Here is a 19,897-nt window from a genome sequence, read left to right on the forward strand (position 1 = left end):
GATATATATGTTAAGTAAACTAGATAAAAAAAATCAGTAGAGTGGTATCTCAACAAGGAATTTGAAAGTTTCAGCACAGGACAGGAGCTTGTAGACGAACCATGGCTCAAGTTTAAAAGCACTGTATAGTCATGTATCCAGTTGAACAGTTCATAATGGGAAGGAACTCTCATGGTATACAGTCACTGTAAAGAAACTGCTACAGAAGCAGAGATTACTGCATAAGTGTACCACGAAAGTGTAAGGTTATAGACAGAAAGATGGTAAATGAAACATGTTTGGCTGTCAAGAGAGCAATACGCGATGTCTTCAATGACTACCATAGCAGAATATTGTCAAATGATATTTCACAGAATCCAAAGCAATTCTGGTCATATGTAAGGCCTGTTAGTGGCACCAAAGTGTCCAGTTCCTAGCGAATGAGACAGGAACTGAAACTGATGGTAGAAAAATAATATCTGAAACACTTAATTCCATTTTCAAATGTTCCTTTACAGATGAAAACAAAGGAGAACTGTCCCATTTTAATCATTGCACCACTACAAACATGAATAAAATAAGTATTTGTGTCAGTGGTGATGAGAAACAGTTAAAATCATTAAAACTTAAAAAAGCTCCAGGGTCCAATGGAATCCGTATCAGATTCTATACTGAATATACGGCTTAGTTAGCTCCTCTTCTAACTATAATCTATTGTAGATCCCTCAAACAAAAAACTGAGAGCATTTCTTGGAAAAAAGCACAGGTCAAATCTGTCTACAAGAAGAGCAGTAGAAGTGATCCACAAAAGTACCACTCAATATCCTTGACATTGATTTCTTGTAGAATCTTGAAACATATTCTATGCTCATACATAATGAGCTATCTTGAACAGAATGACCTCCTCAATGCCAACCAGCATGGATTCTGAAAACATTTATCACATTAAACACAACTCATGCTTTTCTCACATGACAATACTGAAAGCTTTATGGGGTATCAAGTGAAATTTGTGACTGCATTGAGAACTTTTTGGTTGGGAGTACACAGCATGTAATCTTGGATGGAGACTTCCCTCAATCACTATCGGTTGTCATTTGAAGGCATATCTGATGGTAAATGAAGCAGGCAAAAGGGAATACAAACGTCTCAAAAATGAGATCGACAGGAAGTGCAAAAAGGCTAAGCAGAGATGGCTAGAGGACAAATGTAAGGATGTAGAGGCTTATCTCACTAGGGGTAAGATAGATACTGCCTACAGGAAAATTAAAGAGACCTTTGGAGATAAGAGAACCACTTGTATGAACATCAAGAGCTCAGATGGAAACCCAGTTCTAAGCAAAGAAGGGAAAGCAGAAAGGTGGAAGGAGTATACAGAGGGTCTACACAAGGGCGATGTACTTGAGGACAATATTATGGAAATGGAAGAGGATATAGATGAAGATGAAATGGGAGATACAATACTGCGTGAAGAGTTTGACAGAGCACTGAAAGACCTGAGTCGAAACAAGGCCCCACGGAGTAGACAACATTCCATTGGAACTACTGACGGCCTTGGGAGTGCCAGTCCTGACAAAACTCTACCATCTGGTGAGCAAGATGTATGAAACAGGCGAAATACCCTCAGACTTCAAGAATATAATAATTCCAATCCCAAAGAAAGCAGGTGTTGACAGATGTGAGAATTACCGAACAATCAGTTTAATAAGCCACAGCTGCAAAATACTAACACGAATTCTTCACAGACGAATGGAAAAACTAGTAGAAGCCGACCTCGGGGAAGATCAGTTTGGATTCCGTAGAAATACTGGAACACGTGACGCAATACTGACCTTACGACTTATCTTAGAAGAAAGATTAAGGAAAGGCAAACCTACGTTTCTAGCATTTGTAGATTTAGAGAAAGCTTTTGACAATGTTGACTGGAATACTCTCTTTCAAATTCTAAAGGTGGCTGAGGTAAAATATAGGGAGCGAAAGGCTATTTACAATTTGGGCAGAAACCAGATGGCAGTTATAAGAGTCGAGGGACATGAAAGGGAAGCAGTGATTGGGAAAGGAGTAAGACAGGGTTGTAGCCTCTCCCCGATGTTATTCAATCTGTATATTGAGCAAGCAGTAAAGGAAACAAAAGAAAAATTCGGAATAGGTATTAAAATCCATGGAGAAGAAATAAAAACCTTGGGGTTCGCCGATGACATTGTAATTCTGTCAGAGACAGCAAAGGACTTGGAAGAGCAGTTGAACGGAATGGATGGTATCTTGAAGGGAGGATATAAGATGAACATCAACAAAAGCAAAACAAGGATAATGGAATGTAGTCGAATTAAGTCGGGTGATGTTGAGGGTATAAGATTAGGAAATGAGACACTTAAAGTAGTAAAGGAGTTTTGCTATTTAGGGAGTAAAATAACTGATGATGGTCGAAGTAGAGAGGATATAAAATGTAGACTGGCAATGGCAAGGAAAGCGTTTCTGAAGAAGAGAAATTTGTTAACATCGAGTATAGATTTAAGTGTCAGGAAGTCATTTCTGAAAGTATTTGTATGGAGTGTAGCCATGTATGGAAGTGAAACATGGACGGTAAATAGTTTGGACAAGAAGAGAATAGAAGCTTTCGAAATGTGGTGCTACAGAAGAATGCTGAAGATTAGATGGGTAGATCACGTAACTAATGAGGAGGTACTGAATAGGATTGGGGAGAAGAGGAGTTTGTGGCACAACTTGACCAGAAGAAGGGATCGGTTGGTAGGACATGTTCTGAGGCATCAAGGGATCACCAATTTAGTATTGGAGGGCAGTGTGGAGGGTAAAAATCGTAGGGGGAGACCAAGAGATGAATACACTAAGCAGATTCAGAAGGATGTAGGTTGCAGTAGGTACTGGGAGATGAAGAAGCTTGCACAGGATAGAGTAGCATGGAGAGCTGCATCAAACCAGTCTCAAGACTGAAGACCACAACAACAACAACATCTGATGGTTACATCACCATGATACCAAAAGCAACACTGCTGTGCCTCTTTAAAACTTCGGAAGAATTGGACCGCCCCCCCCCCCCTCTTCTCCCAGTTTGGCGCCACATGTACTATCAGGGGGCATCTGAAGTAGTCCATAATCATGCATGATTCATTCTTGAACACAATGGGATGCCATTCAACAACAGGCCATGCTTACCTGCCAAGGCAGCACTCCAAATTCACCCATATTTTTGTGGTGTTAATGGCAGCCTATGCATGGAACAGTGATTCCCCAGCCTGGCTGCTGCTAATCTCTGGCCAATGGTGCAGGATGACACATAATGTTGCTGGGAGTCCATTACTTGTACTCAGATGGTAGGCAGAGATATGAAGGGGTTACAAGCACCCCCTCCAACAAGAACTTCGATGACGAGCATGCCTGCCCTCATGTTCAAAGCACTGGTCACTGTCATATTTGACTTCCGCACAATTCTGGACACTGCCTGATTCAACCAGCCAGCCAAATGGAAACCTACAATAAGGCCTCTTTCAAAATCTACCCAGTGTGACGGCACTGTCTCACATGAATACATGGCAACTCCATGTCATTTTGCGTGATTCCTCAACAACTGATACCCTTCACATCTCTTATATACCCTATCAGCCCTGGCAACAACATTAAACATGAACAATACTAATGCATTCTGGTGGCCATTCTACTTGTAGCAGATAATTCCAATTCCAATTGTTTACACACCTCAATGGTGCGCAAGTGTATGAAGTTTTACTGACACCCACCCATGTCTTTCATGTACTTCACTTTTATTTTTCTGGCAGCACATTTTCTTTAGACATATTACGTTAATGTGACTATAAACAATTAAATGAATGACGTGGGTTGCAGTGATTTAGGATGGAGAGTACTGCAGACTGATTATGATGTCTACTTCTTGTATCTACTCTATTATACACCATTTCCTCTGCACGGTGAAAGGCTATCTTTATTCAGTCCGCTGCTTGAACTGTATTAATATACTGCTTCTCTGGGCAAATCTCGCTATATAATGGATACTGACAATCCAGTGGTGTGCAATCATGCTGATGTTGCCTTAGAAACATCATTTCACAAGGCTATATGAAACACTTACAGCTGTATGCAGCAGAAAATTCATTTCATGTCGCATATAGTATTACAAATGTATCATTCAGCAGAGCATGTAAGAGAAATCCGGAAACCAGTGACCCTAAACATTAAGAGATGTGTCAGATATGTAATCTCAGCTGCCTCGAAAAATTTTAAAAAACTTATACTAATACTTGTAAACCAATAAGCCTGGTGTTCAGAGCATACTGAAGTCCTATTAATAATGTGTCACCTCAAATCTCCAAAAGACAAATCAGATGACCATTTCTATTTGTTTTTGTCTGCCACATTTCTTACACAGAAGTTTGCCGAGGAACTGAGGAAGCAAGCTGCACCCAGCCCAGCAAGGTGGAAAGTAGTGAGGGTAGAACAAGCACCATCTCCCTCACAAAATGCTAGTACTAAGTGTGAGCTACATATTTTGCACAGAGCATCAGTATGAAAGTACAAATGGCACACAGAAATAACAGTTACACTTAGGGCAATTGTCTTATTGACATAACCAATTTCAAAAATAGATAGAATTGTATAAATTGGATAGATAAAAAAATCTACTCACCAAATGGCAGCACGAGAATATACACACAAAACAAGGTTATACTTATGCACACTTTTGGAGCCAGTGGCTCAGTCTTCAGACAGAAGGATTGAAGGAGAAGGAATAGGGGTGAAGGAAAAGGACTGGAAAGGTTTAGGAAAAGGAGTAGATTTCAGAAAAGTCACCCAGAACTGCAAGACAGGGGTGAGAGTAAAGTAAAGATTGATTGTTGGGAACAGCTATGGATGAGATGTGAAAGTCCAGGAACTTAAAGGTGTAAGATAACCACAAAAATGTCATGCTTGAGTCAATAAGAGTGAAAAGTTAAGTGCACTGTATGTAAGAGAGGTGGGAGGAGGATGGCGAAAAATAGACAGGTCAGAAAATGAAAGATGTAGAAAACTAAAATGGAGTGAAGAAAGGAGTAGGTACTCTGAAGAACATAAATTAAGGCCAGGTGGGTGTGAGGTTGTAGTGCTAGTTCCAACCTACGGAGTTCTGAGAAACTGGTGTCTGGGAGAAGAATGCAGATGGCGCATGTGAAGAAACAGGCACCGAGGTCACAACTATCTTGTTGTAGAGTATGCTCTGCAACAGGATATTGTGTGTTGTCAGTACACACTATCTGCCTATGCCAATTCATCCTGAGACCTTGGTGGTACTTATGCTGATGTAAACAGCCAAACAGTGTTTACGTAACAGCTGGTAAATGTTGTGTCATTTCACAGCTGGCTCTCCCTTTGATTATGTATGTTTTGTCAGTTACAGGGCAGGTATAGGTAGTGGTAGGAGGGTGCATAGAGCAAGTCTTGCAGTGGGAACGGTCACAGGGGTAGGACTCACAGGGTTTGTCGAAGTAGCTGATTAATACATTCAAGACCAGGATAATACTGAGAAACTAGTGATGTGCTCCAAAGTTATTTTTTGTGTGTATGTATAAAATTGATTAAGGTGAGCAGGAAGGATGCCGTAGGTTTGGAATCAGATGGTTGCTGACTATGGAAATGTTCAGCAGCACACAGACCATGTATGTTGGGAATGTTGGTACAGAGGGAGGTAGCATCAATGGTGACAAGCAAGGTGTGTGGTGGGAGTGAGAGGGGAACGGATTTCGGGTGATCTTGGAAATGCTTGGTGTATTTAACATAGGAGGGAAGTCTTTGTACTGTGTGTCGCAGGTGCTGACCAACTAAACTTGGTATATGTTTGGTGGGTACTGTGAAGCCAGAAACTATAGGACGGCCATGTTGATTGTGGCTCTTAGAAAGGAGGTAAAAGGTGGGGGTACTTGGTTTGGGTGAAGTAAGTATACTTACCAACAACTATTTCGCCATTGAGGGGCACACAAACAAACAGATCATAGATACTGCCATGGTAACCAGGATGGCTACTTCTTATTCCAACCTTTTAATGGATCGCTTGGAGGGGCTTTCCTGAGATCCATAAGTCTCCAGCCCCTGGTTTGGTTCAGAAACACTGATGACATCTTTGCCATATGGACTCATGGTGAGGCTGACCTCTTAAAATTCATGGAATTTTTAAATACCTTCTCCCAATCAAAATTCAGATAGTCCTATTCCCAATTCCATACCAAATTCCTCGATGTTGATCTTGTCCTCATCGAAGGCCAGATTTCCCGGCCCATCACATCCAATCGTGGTACTGCTAATCCCTCCAAAAAATGACTTCGGAACTTCAGAGCACACCACTAGCCACTCAGTATTATCCTCGTCTTGAATGTACCAATCAGCTACTTCGACAAGGCCATGACTTCCTAAAATCACGGCCTGAAATGAGCTCCATTCTGTCTGAGATTTTGCACACCACACCTAGAATAGCTTCCTGTTGCCCTCCCAGGCTCCGCAATATCTTTGTCAGACCCTACGCTCCTTCTGCATCCATCTTTCTACCCTGTGGCTCCTACCCCTGTGACCATTCCCACTGCAAGACTTGCCTGTGCGCCCTCCTACCACCACCTATACTAGCCCCATAACTGACAAAACATACACCATCAAAGGGAGAGCCAGCTGTGAAATGACACGTCATACACCAGCTGTTACGTAAACACTGTTTGGCTTTTTACATCAGCATTAAGTATCACCAAGTTATTAGTCAGGATGAATTGGCACAGGCAGAGTGTGTGTATCGACAACACACAATATCCTACTGCAGAGCATGCTCTACAACATGACAGTTGTGATGGTGGTGTCTTTTTCATCACATGCACCATCTGGATTCTTTCCCCGGACACTAGTCTCTCAGAACTCCGCAGGCGGGAATTATTGCTACAACATGTCCTTGGTTTTTGCCACCCACCTGGCATTAATTTAAGTTAATTTCTTCCGTATCAGCATTTCTTCACAGTAACTACTCCTTTCTTCACTCCATTTTAGTTTTCTACATCTATCACTTTCTGATCTGTCAATTTTTCGCCGTCCTCCTCCCATCTCTCTTACGTACAATGTACTTAGTTCTTCACTCTTATTAACTCACGCATGACGTTTTTGCAGTAAATCTGTCTTGCATATTACTCTGTCTTCCATATTTCAGCTTTAAGGTTTTCAAATCTTATCTGGTCCCCAACAATCAGTCCTTCCTTCTCATCCCATCTGGAAAGTGTCCCCTTACTTGTGGTTCTGGATGACTTTTCCAAAATATCCCCCTTTTCTTAAACCTCTCCAGTCCTTTTCCTTCACCCCTCTTCCTTCCCTTCAAACCCTTCTGTCTGAAGAAGGCTCCACTGGCTCCAAAAGCTTGCATAAGTATAACCCCCTTTTACGTGTGTGCTTTCCTGCCACTGCTTGGTTAGAAGATTTTTTATTTATCCAATTCCACTATGTTGTCAAAAATTAATTATATTCATTGTTCAATTTCAAAAACGGTACTTATGCTTACAAATGTCATTTCAGTTTACAAAGGCAGCATCTGTTTTCAGATTACTTGTTTCTCTCAATTCACTTCATTCTCCAATAATATTTCCCTGAGAAATCATAGGTAACTGCTGCAATAGTTGTGATATTGTTTCACCGCAAAATCTCAAACAAACATTCCAAGTAGCACAACATGACAGCCATTATCTTGTCTAGTGGCTACTACTTCGCTACACATAGTAGCATTAGATCTGTAATAATGTAATTGACCAACACAAAAAATAGTAATCAAAAGTCTTCCAATGGCTAATGATTCAGAACTAGGGAGTCTCGCGGTCAGGAAAAGTTCCATAAATAATAGCAGTCTGTCTACAGTGACATTATTTAAGAGTCTTACTTCCATTACACTCGAAAGACATAGGCTCACTTATGGGACTGCATATGCACACACTAGCATATTTTTTACAAGTTCGATACACTGAGACTTGTAATATAAAAAAAGAAATGAATTTTTTTTTTTTTTTTGTCATTAGCGCCCGAGTTTACTCTTAAAGCACCAGTGTGGCTACTGTGTTTATACTTTCTTCATAAAACTATGCCTACTCAATGGATAACATTAACAATTAAGAGGCTTAACCACAAACTTGTACAACATTCACTGGGCTGTTTACCATAAATGTCAAATACTTTTGCTGTTTCTCCATATTATTTATGGACAATTTGTAATGACAAATACTTGATGCCTTCACACAATAGGCCTATTAAATTACGGCAGTATTTTACAACCATGCACTAAATGCTCTTAGCATCTTTCAAATAGCATTTCTTCAACAGTATTCTCTTAATGTATGTATTTTTTTTTTTATGGAGGGGGATTTTGAACTTACCAGTGTCAGCCTTTGACTGTCAAAATGACAGATATAAACCAGTAATTTAAATTATGTTATTCACATGACATTACATTCATTGATTTTGTCAATGCACAATCAAACTGTCCCCTTCCAACATCAACTAGGCTTTGTTCTATGCTCTAGATCCATCTTCTACAACAGCCTGTATTCCAATAAATGATATAGAAGCACAATACATACACACAATACTCTTTTCTACCTGCACATTTAAGACATCACAAGCCAGATAACCGTTATGTCAAGGATCACTGTCAATGGCACATATTGGTAGCTTTAATGTACCATTGGGCAAGCAGAGGGTGCAAATTTCAGCTGTTTCGATACATCAACACTGACTGGCCAATGAGCAATACACCAACCACAGCAGAAATTCATGTAGTAGATTACCAACAATTTTTCTTGGTGAGAACATTTCTATTCAATGAACTGTTTTGTTTTGTAATATGATATGGGTCAAGATGTATAATCAATACTAATTGTTGGCCTTCACCAGTGATGTAATGTTAATGGCTGCAGTGACATCAACTTCTGGTGTGTATTTTCACAGTCTCATTATCACTTGGCAAAACCAACAATATGAATGCAAAAAAGCCAGCTGCTGGCTGTGCCAGGTTGACTTGCAACATAGCAAGGTTCGTCTGGAAGGTTGGTGATGCCACAGGATGTGAAAGCAAAAATACCTGATCTGTAGCCTAGCTCGATTGAAAAAATCGCCACTGGTATCACATTACAGCCGCCCTGTTATTTCGATGTTAGTCACATATTTCCTATGCCACTGATCAAAGCTAACTACTAATATCAAATATTCCTCTTTACCCAAATATATCATCATAAATTTACTTATTTACACTGGAAAAGATAGATGACAGTTATGAACTGCAGATTAAAGTTGAAGATATTGCAGAATTGTAGAAACCTAAGGAGTAGCATTTATATAAACTGAAAATGGGAGGTTGCTGAAAATGCCAAAGATAGCATTAGGGAATTGCTGATGAATGAAGAATGAAGTACAATAGAAGACAAACAGCTTTGAGGGATGAAAATAGGGGAGGCAGCAGAGTAATAATAAGGTAAAAAGAAAATGACCCAGTGAAAATCCTTGGGTAATGTGTGAGATACTCAGCATAACTGATGAAACACAAAAATATAAAATACAGCCAATGAATCAAGTGAAAGTGAACAGAGAGATATAAATAATGAGATTAATAACAAAAAATGCAAATTGGCAAAGCAAGAATGATTAGAGGAGAAGGGTCAACTGCACCTACCAACACCAGATGTCGACTTTGTACCGTATCTTAATGATAATGTGGCATTGGACGTTATATGTGCACATCGGAAAGAGAACAGAACACTGACAATATTTTCTTTGCACCTAGCTTTTTTAAATATGGGTTGTGATGACAGACTTATCTGTAGTGTAGTCCGAAGTCTAGGTTAGGTTGAAAGGTCACAGTTTGGTTCTGAGTCAACAAAGCTGCACTGAACACTTCAATTAATCTGAGGATAAATGTTAAATCTTAGAAGCACGCAGGACTATGAGAAAGATGGATGATGTGTAGGAAAATTACAGAAAACTTTGGAGAAAAATAGATAAAGCTGTGCAAACGTTAACAGCTCAGGTGGCAAGCCAGCAGAATGCAGAGAAGGGATGGCTGAAAGGAAGGTCAAGACAACTGAAAGAAACTTATAATTAATATTGTGTTCTCTGTGTGTGTGTGTGTGTGTGTGTGTGTGTGTGTGTCCGCGCACGCGGACACACATTCTGAAGTTATCATCAACAAAATGTAGCAAGAGTAAAAGATTATCTACAACTTGCATAGTTCTAAGATTCAACGCACTTTAAAAGGAAGCAGTAGGTCACAAGGGAGTGATAATTGTACCCTATCTCCATATTATGCAATTGACACATAGAGCTAACAGTAAAGGAAACTAGAAAGAACTATAGTTGACACTGAAATTCTGTCAGAGACAGCAAAGGGCTTGGAATGGAATGGGTATGTCTTGAAAGCAGGTTATATCAGCATTAAAACTGAAGAAAGGATATCGGTGAGTACAACTTTAAATAAGGTGCTGCTGAGGGAATCAATTAAGAAATGAAATACTAGAAACAGTCAATGAGTATTACTATTTGGACAGAAGAAGAAATGACAGATGTAGAGAGGATATAACATGCAGACTGATGATGGCAAGCAAAACTAATTCAAAAGAGGAAATAGGTATGTTAATATAAATTTAACTGTTAGAAGTGCTTTCTGAAAGCATGTCAGAATACTGAAGATTAGATCAGGTAACTAATGAAGAGGTAGTGTCTACTGAATCAAATCAGACTTCGGAGTATGCATGATGTGGCGTTGTCAATGATCCCTAGCTGCTTTTTCTAGTAGTATTTATATTAAACACTTCAATTTTTTGAAACTGGAATAAGCATAGACCACATACTAGTATGCTGCGTTTTTTTGTCTACTGGGACTGATCAAGACGTAATATTTGTGTGCTCTAATGTACCTCCACACAATGGAGGTAACAATTTTTGGCATAACATGACTATACAGAATGAAGGCAAATTTGCATTGGTGACTGGGTTATGAATAAAAATGATCTAATGATACCCAGTGTGAGTGAGGCAGAAACTGAAAAATCATGGACCCAGTGAAAGTTTGCATGTCTCTTACAACTGTTACTGATCTGTAAGGGTTCATTTCACAGATTCAAAAATGTCGGTTCCTCTTGGCATTAATCAATGTAGCCCAAAAACACCATCCTGGGTTACAAGATTTTGCAACAAATTATAAATACAAGTTTTGTGAATGTATTATTAAATGATGAAAATATCTGGAAACCATGTAACTTGAGACACTCATAAGGCATCTCATGACAAACTGACAGTAGGGTGCACTGCTTTATGAAAGGGTCTTAATAGTTCAAACATTGTATAGCCTTTTTTTACAATTATAAATTAGATATTTCATCAGATGATTTCATGGGTGAATGGCATATATTTATATGAAAATCAGTGTCATTGGATACGCAGTTTGTATTTGTATATATTTGCACGGAATTCAATCATTCTGTATTGTATGGGGCGCCTAAAGAAAGTTTTTACTTAGCTGGAAGTCCCAAACGTGAGCAAATGGGGTTAAGAGTCAAGTAAGGGGGGTAATTTATTAAAAATCATCAAAAATTATTTACCTGCAAAACTAGATGAGAAAATGGTGCTATAACTTTATTACTGAACAACGCTAAGTTAATGAAAATAAACATTTCTGGTCGACGGTAATATAGGATTTTTCACATGGTAGAACGTAAAATGATCATTCAGGTACGTCAGATAATCGGGGAGGGTGGGCACTGAAGTCGATGGCAGTGTAAACCTAATAACAACAACAATAATAATAATGGCGGTGGTGATGATGACGATGACAATCTGGACTCTAAGATGGCTAAGTTTCGGTTCACAATACAGGAGTACTGTAGGAAGCACAAAAATAAATAAATATTAATGTTTTCACTTGTATGATGTCACGCGCTATATCATCATACGTCACGGCTTAAAGCAGACGTCAGGTATCGCCAACTTCAATCGACCACACCAGGCTTTCCTAAGAAGGCATACGCAAGATTGGTAACACGAAATGGATGGAGTTTAACATTCTGACGCAGATAACAAATAACAGCATCTTCTCCAATCAGCTGCAGAAGTTTTGCCATACTCACCATGGATCAAATTCATGGATGATACTCTCAAATCTTATCACAGCAAACAATCTGGATGCAAAACCAGAAATCCACGCTAAAAATAGAACCGTAAATGTTATGAGGCTCTTCCATCCAGACGAATTCGATATTGGAGCCTGTCCACTCCTACTTGCTGTAGGTACAACCATCTTCACACTTATCAACTAACTATAGAGACACGTAGGACGCTTATGTCAACTGCTGCTTCACAGAAGTTCTACGAACCACTATTCGCTGCAACTCAGCGATTTCGCGAATTTTAAATTAAACAATGTTGACCTAGTTCATTATTAGTAAACAGCCACACACTCACAACCAATTCATTAATCAATTTAATATCAAACGTTAATCCGGCTAAACACGCCACTCTCATTCACCGCCATCCATTTCAAAGACTTCGCGAAACATATCAAAACTCGTGAGCAGAATGTGTACTCGCAAAGACAACAATGTCGCTTACAAACCTAATCTATGGTACACATCGTGACGTGTACCATGGTAGCCACACTGACGTTTCTAAACTGAAACTCCGGAAGTTTGGGTAAGTAATTCCGAGTTTATGTCCTTTTTGGGTTTCACATTCATTTTTAAGGTATTTTATAATCGATTTAGGGTATTCGACGATTTAAAAGTGTGTCGCTGATTAATGTTGCTGGTATCGTAAAAGCTTCAATGCTATGACATAAGGCGCTTGTGGGCGTCAAGTCGGCTCTCGCATCGGACTTGTGAGCCACCAGCGAAAATGTCTCCAGGATGCCACTTGAATCTTCCGACAGGAAGCACCAGTTCATTAATAGCATAAGGGGGAAAGCAGCCAAAATCACAAATCATTCATGGAAAGTAGAGAAATCTTTGTAAAAATAAAACATAAAGCGAAAAATACTATTGCAAATGTCTATTAGAATTTTGAATTTGTTAAATACAACATGTTTCGAGCGTCAGTGCATGGCCAACTACTTTTCATTTTATGTGTAATTCAATTCAATTCAATTCAATTCAATTTTTATTATCACATAACATGCCTTATACAATGAAAGATTGTGACATAGGTGACTTGTCAGTTTTGCACTATATATAACAATACTAAAAATAGACAATAAACTAATAATATACATGGTGTAACATCTTCAAAGAGGTATTTTAATTACAATTATAATGCATTGTTATCATTCATGAAATCTTCTACACTATAGTAACATTTATCTTTCAGATATTTTTCCAGGTCTCTTTTGGTACCTTTTACATTTGGGTCATCCATATCTTTCCATATTTTATTTACAAATTTCATGCCCATATAGTATGGGGTTTTTTCATATGATTTTAAACGGTGGGTAGGTAACATGTAGCTCATTCTATGTCTAGTATCATATTGATGCAAGAAGAAGTTGCCCTCAAAAAGTTGTGGGTTTCTTTTCGTGAAAGTGAGAGTTTCATAGATGTATATGCTTGGAATGCTCATTAGATCCAGTTTTACAAATAAAGGTTTGCAGTGTTGCTTTGGTTTTGCTCCCACCATTGCTCGGATGATTCTTTTTTGTAGTCTAAAAGCTCTAAGTAAATTTGTTTTTTCAGACCCCCAGAAAATTATACTATACCTAATGACTGAAACAAAATATGCATTATATACGGTTTTTCTTACAGCTAAATCAGTAATACTATACAAGATATTCATAATATATACAAGGCTATTCAGTCGACCCAGTATGTTGTCCACATGGTGACTCCATAACAGGTTTTTATTGACTAACATGCCAAGGAATTTGACACAGTCTGCAGTCTCTAATTTTTTGTCCATATACCTTATTTCACTTATAGACTGTGCAGATTGTTTTGTGGTAAAATGAACAATTTCTGTTTTTGTAAAATTTAATGTCAAGTTATTGTTTTTGACCCATGCCTCTACTTCCCCAAGTGTTTGTTCAATATGACGAATTAGGTCTACCTCATTTTTACAACAGACTACAGCTGTTGAGTCATCTGCATAGAGGATAGTATCAGACTGGACCTGACATGGCATATCATTAATATAATATAGAAAAAGCAGTGGCCCTAATATTGAGCCTTGTGGAACACCTAATTGAGTGATTTTCCAGCCAGAGAGAAATTTCTTGCCGTTGATGTTAATAAGTACTCTTTGTTTTCTGTTTGCCAAGTATGATGACATCCAGCTAAGAGATTTGCCTTGAAAACCATAGCGTGCCAATTTTTGGAGAAGCAGGTCATGATTTACTGTGTCGAAGGCTTTGGACAGGTCACAAAAGATGCCTGACACACACATTCTATCATCAAGACATCTGCTGACTTTTGTGACTAATTCATTTATTGCATGGATTGTGCTGCGGCCTTTTCTGAAACCATATTGATTGCCTAAGATAATGCTGTTAGATGAATTGTGATTTTCAATCTGATCACATGCAGCTCTTTCAAATATTTTTGAGAAAATTGGTAACAGTGAGATTGGCCTATAGTTGCCCAATTCATCTTGTTTACCTTTTTTATGTATGGGCCGAACTTCTGCATGTTTTAATCGATCTGGGAAACATCCCTCATCAAATGATTGGTTGATTATGAAAGAGAGTGGATATGCAATACTGTGACGGACTATTTTTATTATTTCAATGGGGACCTCATCCCACCCCGCAGATTTTGAATTTTTTAGGGACATTATGATTTTGATTACATCTGAGATGGAAACATGAGAAAACTTAAAACATGTGCAATTGCTATCTGTCATATTGGGCTTTGTATTTGTTGGTGAACAGTCACCAAATTTGTTACAGTTTATGAAAAAGTCATTGAATGATTCACAAATGGCACTGGGTTCTGTAACAGCTCTACCATTTATCACTATTTTAGAAGGGCATTTTCTCTCTGCCTCACTGCCGACTTCACTTCTTATAACAGACCAAACAGCTTTTGATTTGTTTTTTGCATTTGAAATGAAGTCGTTATTTGCAGTACGTTTTGCTAGTTTAACTATTTTGTCAAATGTTTTTTTGTATGTGCTTACATACTTAAGAAATTGAGGGCTTCGATTTACTTTTGCCTCCATATGCAGTTTCCTCTTAGTAGCACTAGACACTCTAATTTCTTTTGTTACCCAGGATCTACTTTTTTGGGACCTGGTCTTCACTGTTACAAAAGGGAAGCATTCATTGAATATACCCAAGAATTCAGTTAAAAAGTTATTGTAATTGTCACTTGTGGAAGTGTGTTTGCTGACTGTCCACTTGGTTTGGCTTAGTTTTTTGCAAAATACTTCCACATTTTCTTGACTGAAATTCCTACATCTTTTTGTTGTGCAGACTGAATTTTGCTTTGGTAGTGATACAAATAGTGCTTTATGGTCTGATACTCCTAAATCTAGAAGAAACTTTTCTTTTACATAATAATTATAACTACTTACAATATTGTCAATACATGTTGCAGAGCTTGCTGTAATTCTTGTATACTGATCGAAATTGAGATTTAGCCCATTTGTGGCTACCAGGTTCTTTAAGTGTGAAGAAAATTTGTCATTAGTCCTTACATCTATGTTGAAGTCAGCACATATAACCACTTTCTTGTACAGTTTCTCACATTTTAATTTATGTAGCAATGTATCAAACTTATCTAAAAATACAGAGCTTATATGGTACCCAGGGGTGCGATATATGCTGATAATTAGTGTGTTATAGTCTTTAAGTTCTATACAACAACTTTCAAATGTGCCTTCTTCATTCAGATGGCTAAAATTCTGTCTGATATCATAGTCTACCGTGGAATGAACTAATATGCAAGAGCCTCCATACCCATTGGTCCTACAAAAGCTGGTAGCCAGTTTATAACCTGTAAGTTTATTTAGGAGACTGATATTTTCAGATTTTAGCCAATGTTCATTAAGGCATATTACTTTAACAGATTGTTTCACACTTTCTAGCAAAATTTCTATATCATAAAGCTTCCTGATCATTCCTTCAGACAGACCTCTTATGTTCAAGTGCATAACGAAATTACTACTGCATATATTATTAGGTAGAGGATCTTTAAAACTAATTTGACTATAAAGTAACGGAACGTCCACCTGAGTGTTGACTGCTTGTTCTGGATTCGTTGTATTGGGCCAAATTCGGATAGAACTGGCCCCCTTCATCAGTTTCCCTGTGTGTCAACATCTGGATGATGAGTAGGTACAGTTTTCTTGACGATAATTTCAGTCTTTGCTGTATGTTCTGAGGCTGGTTCTGGCACCGTCTCATCTTCTGGACGTGATGTTGCTGTTTGAGCTGGCGCTGTGGCTGCGATTTTGAAATTGTTTTCTCGTTTATCCATTTCCTTGGTCGAAACTGGTTGCAGAGTAATTGGTTTTCTTGCAACGTCGTCGTCTTTTTGTATTAATTTCGCTAGCATTTTGCCAACGTATGACTTGCCAGCGTTATTATAATGTAGTCCATGTTTCGTAAACAAATCTCTTGCATCTGGAAGATCAAGAAATGTTACATTTTGTTGGGACTTGCATATTTTGGAGAACTGTCTGTTTACTTTTGCAAGCTCTAGATTTACGATGGAATTGTCTTGCAGGTCGTATCTGTGAGGCAAACTAGTAACTATGATGTTCGGAACTTTCATATGAAGTAATGTAGTTTTTAAACACCGGGTCGCATGTTTACTCTCATTTCTGTATACATCATTACTTCCAGCGATGATTATGACGGCATCATTCTTAGATAGGTCATTAAGTGAGTTGCTGCTCTTAATTATCTCAGTCAAAGGTGCACTGGGTTTCGTCATACCTGTTGCCGTGAATAACGTACTGTACTCATTTATTTTTTCGGCAATTTTCTTGGCGTGGCTATCACCAAGTACAACAACTCGTCGTTTGATGTTCACTGGTTTATTTTTCGTATTAGATGTTTTCTTGGCTGCGCACTCGATTGGAAGTTTCGTCACTGATTTTTGTTCGTCATTGTTCTTTGTCTTATCACAGTCTTCGTCTAGTGTTGTAAATTTATTTGCTAGCGGTATCGCCGGAACTGTACTCACTGTCTGTTTATTTGTTTTTTTCGGCAAACGCCACGTTTTTTGCGCAGAACGACGGTTAACAACACTGTCTTGTGCTAGACGATGATCTCGCTCTATCTCTTTGTATTTCGTTTCCAGTTCTTGATATTTCTGCCGAAGTTCTTCATATTTCGTATTTATAGTCATTAAATCCTCTGTAAGCACACTTATTATTTTTTCTTTTGATTTTATCGTGTCCATTACCTCGTTTTTCGTGACACTCACAACGCACTGACGGCATGTCCAGTCATGTTCGTCTTTTATGTATTTTAGATTCACTTTAACACATTTGTCGTGATACCACGACCTGCACTGGATGCATAGGATACCTCTCTTTACCTTTCTTACGCAGATTTTACACACGTCACTATCACTTTTTAAGGAAACTGAGACATCGTTACAGAACAAAGTTTCATTCGGCGCCATCTTGCCGACATGGTCCAAAATAATGAGTGCATGCGCGCAGATAACACTTCAGTTGATACTAGTAGTGCTTCAATAGATGACTTACAGAAGAAAGCTTCTCTATATATAGGAAATGGAAACAGCTGCTTCAGCAAAAGTAACATATTTATAAATGTTAACACAAGAACAAAAAAGCAAATATATGAAAACAAAACACAAACCCTGAAAGATACTACTGCAAGCTAGGAAACTTGTAGTTAAAAGAATAGTTCATTATAAGGTCCTGGGGATGACGGTGGTTAGGTATTTGACAAGCAAGAATCGTATACCAGTATCACCAGTTCAAACGTATTCCTGATGACAAAAATGTGGAGGACAATAAACACACAAAACAACTAACAAGGTAATATGGACTAGTTCTTTCACACCAATTAAATGCTATCCCCATCTGTGAAAATACTGCAAATGTGCATCTATAAAGATTACTAAAGCTACTAAAGAAATCTGTGACATGTACAGCAAAATTATATTTTTAAGAATCTCACAGGAATAAATTTAAGGAACTAAACATATTAACAGTACGATAAATACTTGAAACAGATAGTTATGTAAAGACTTACTGTACTGCAACATGGAACAGAAATATCCATAATTAGATCCCAAGAAGTACAATTGATTAACAGATTCAAGGGAACTGGCTCAAATTAACTGGCAAAGCAATGTAAATACAGGATGCTTTCTAGCAACAGTTTGATACACTATATAAGGATGACTGAAAATATGTCTGTTACCAAAAGTAAAATTTATCGGTACACTTGTAAAAAATATCTTGAAGCTAAAAATTAAAGTAGTGTGTTCACATGTAACTATTTTTTCAGATACCATCAACTGAGTTTAATGTATGATAATTACATAGTATGAATTCATTGTGGGTAGTTAGTTATTTGAAGATAAAAAAGCATACCTTCTATTGATATATATTTGTGTAACTCCTTGTAACATGCTAAAAACTGTGTTTATCAGTATCTTATTGTTATATTCATGTGATTGCGTAATTTTTAAACTTGTAACTGTGTAATTTTTAAACTCCATGTAAACATGATGTGCTGAACACCATTGCACAGAATGCTCCACAAGTAATGTTAATACTATAATGCTTTTAAAATTAATTACGACTTTTGACAGTTCAGTATGGAGTGAGTGGAAGGAAGTGTAGTTGCCAGTGTGCGCTGAATGCGTCAGCAGGCGACGATATCGCCAGACCTGTTTGGCATGTAATCTGCCAGCCGCGCACGCTGGCCAATCTGCAATCATTATTTCACGATTTTAAAGAAACTATACCGTAATAAACTCTGCACCTCGCTCATCTTATAGTTTTATTCGTTAGCTTCTTGGTAAATTACCTATCATTTCATTAGTGGTCATAGTTCCTGTGATATTTTGGCATTAGCTAAACCACTGCAAGAAATTCTAGAAATTTACACTGAAAAGTAGGGTGCTATGAATTTGAGTTTTCTGTATGTTAGGTCATATGTAGTTGCATGTGAAATTTGGATAGCATATTAAATTATTTTTCACACCTTGAAGGATATCGTTATCTCTCTCCAAAATCGAGAAAATGGAATGTAAGTAAAGGGCTTCGTCATGAAAGCAATGACCAGTGAAAAAGCCAGAATGAAATATCATCAATCCCTCGTATCTCATAAAAGGTTTGAGATATCAACACAAGATTTTGGCAAATGATACCATGCAAAGTGAAGAGTATTTTGCCACATAATTGATATGCCAAACTTCCATATCTACCGCAATATTCAAGCAACTACTGATTTTTTAAAAATGAAATACTGTAATTTTTAAGGAGCTGTGAAACGAGAATTGGTGTGGGTTTTGCAACAATACAAGTTAAGAAGCAACACACGTATTTTTATACTGAAAATGCACTTTATCATAACTATGGACATGTCTTGCCCTCAGTGTTAGTTTAATAATACACTGTTTTTAGACCCTGCCACAGTTTAAACTGCATTAGAATGTTAGTGAGGTGTATACCTGTAGACTCTGCTTGTTTATGCAAAAGAAGCTGGTGTTAACACACCAACAAGAGAAGTAAAGTATTACTCAAAACCTGACACAGTCCTTCATGAATCCATGTCTCCTCAACTACATTATTAGTATGGCTGACAATCTGAAACCAGTCGTGTGATGTAACATTTGCAATAACTTCTTTTATCAGCATTTCAACCTCACTGAGTGTAAAGTTCTTGTTTTTTGCTACATTTATTTTCACTTAGGCTCTTATATTCTCTCGTATTTAA

General features: G+C 38.0%; 1 protein-coding gene across 1 annotated transcript in view; it reads right to left on the minus strand.

Annotated features, from left to right (window-relative positions):
* Positions 1-12,579, minus strand: part of LOC126195311 (dolichyl-diphosphooligosaccharide--protein glycosyltransferase subunit STT3B) — a 103,052-nt gene extending 90,473 nt beyond the window's left edge. The window contains exon 1 of the mRNA XM_049933874.1: positions 12,117-12,579. Coding sequence (XP_049789831.1) covers positions 12,117-12,286 — 170 coding nt within the window. The 5' untranslated portion in view covers positions 12,287-12,579. The remainder of the gene's footprint in view (positions 1-12,116) is intronic.
* Between the last annotated feature and the right edge of the window lie 7,318 nt (positions 12,580-19,897).

The sequence above is a fragment of the Schistocerca nitens genome, chromosome 1, assembly GCF_023898315.1.
Source record: "Schistocerca nitens isolate TAMUIC-IGC-003100 chromosome 1, iqSchNite1.1, whole genome shotgun sequence".
In the NCBI taxonomy this organism is placed as follows: Eukaryota; Metazoa; Arthropoda; class Insecta; order Orthoptera; family Acrididae; genus Schistocerca; species Schistocerca nitens.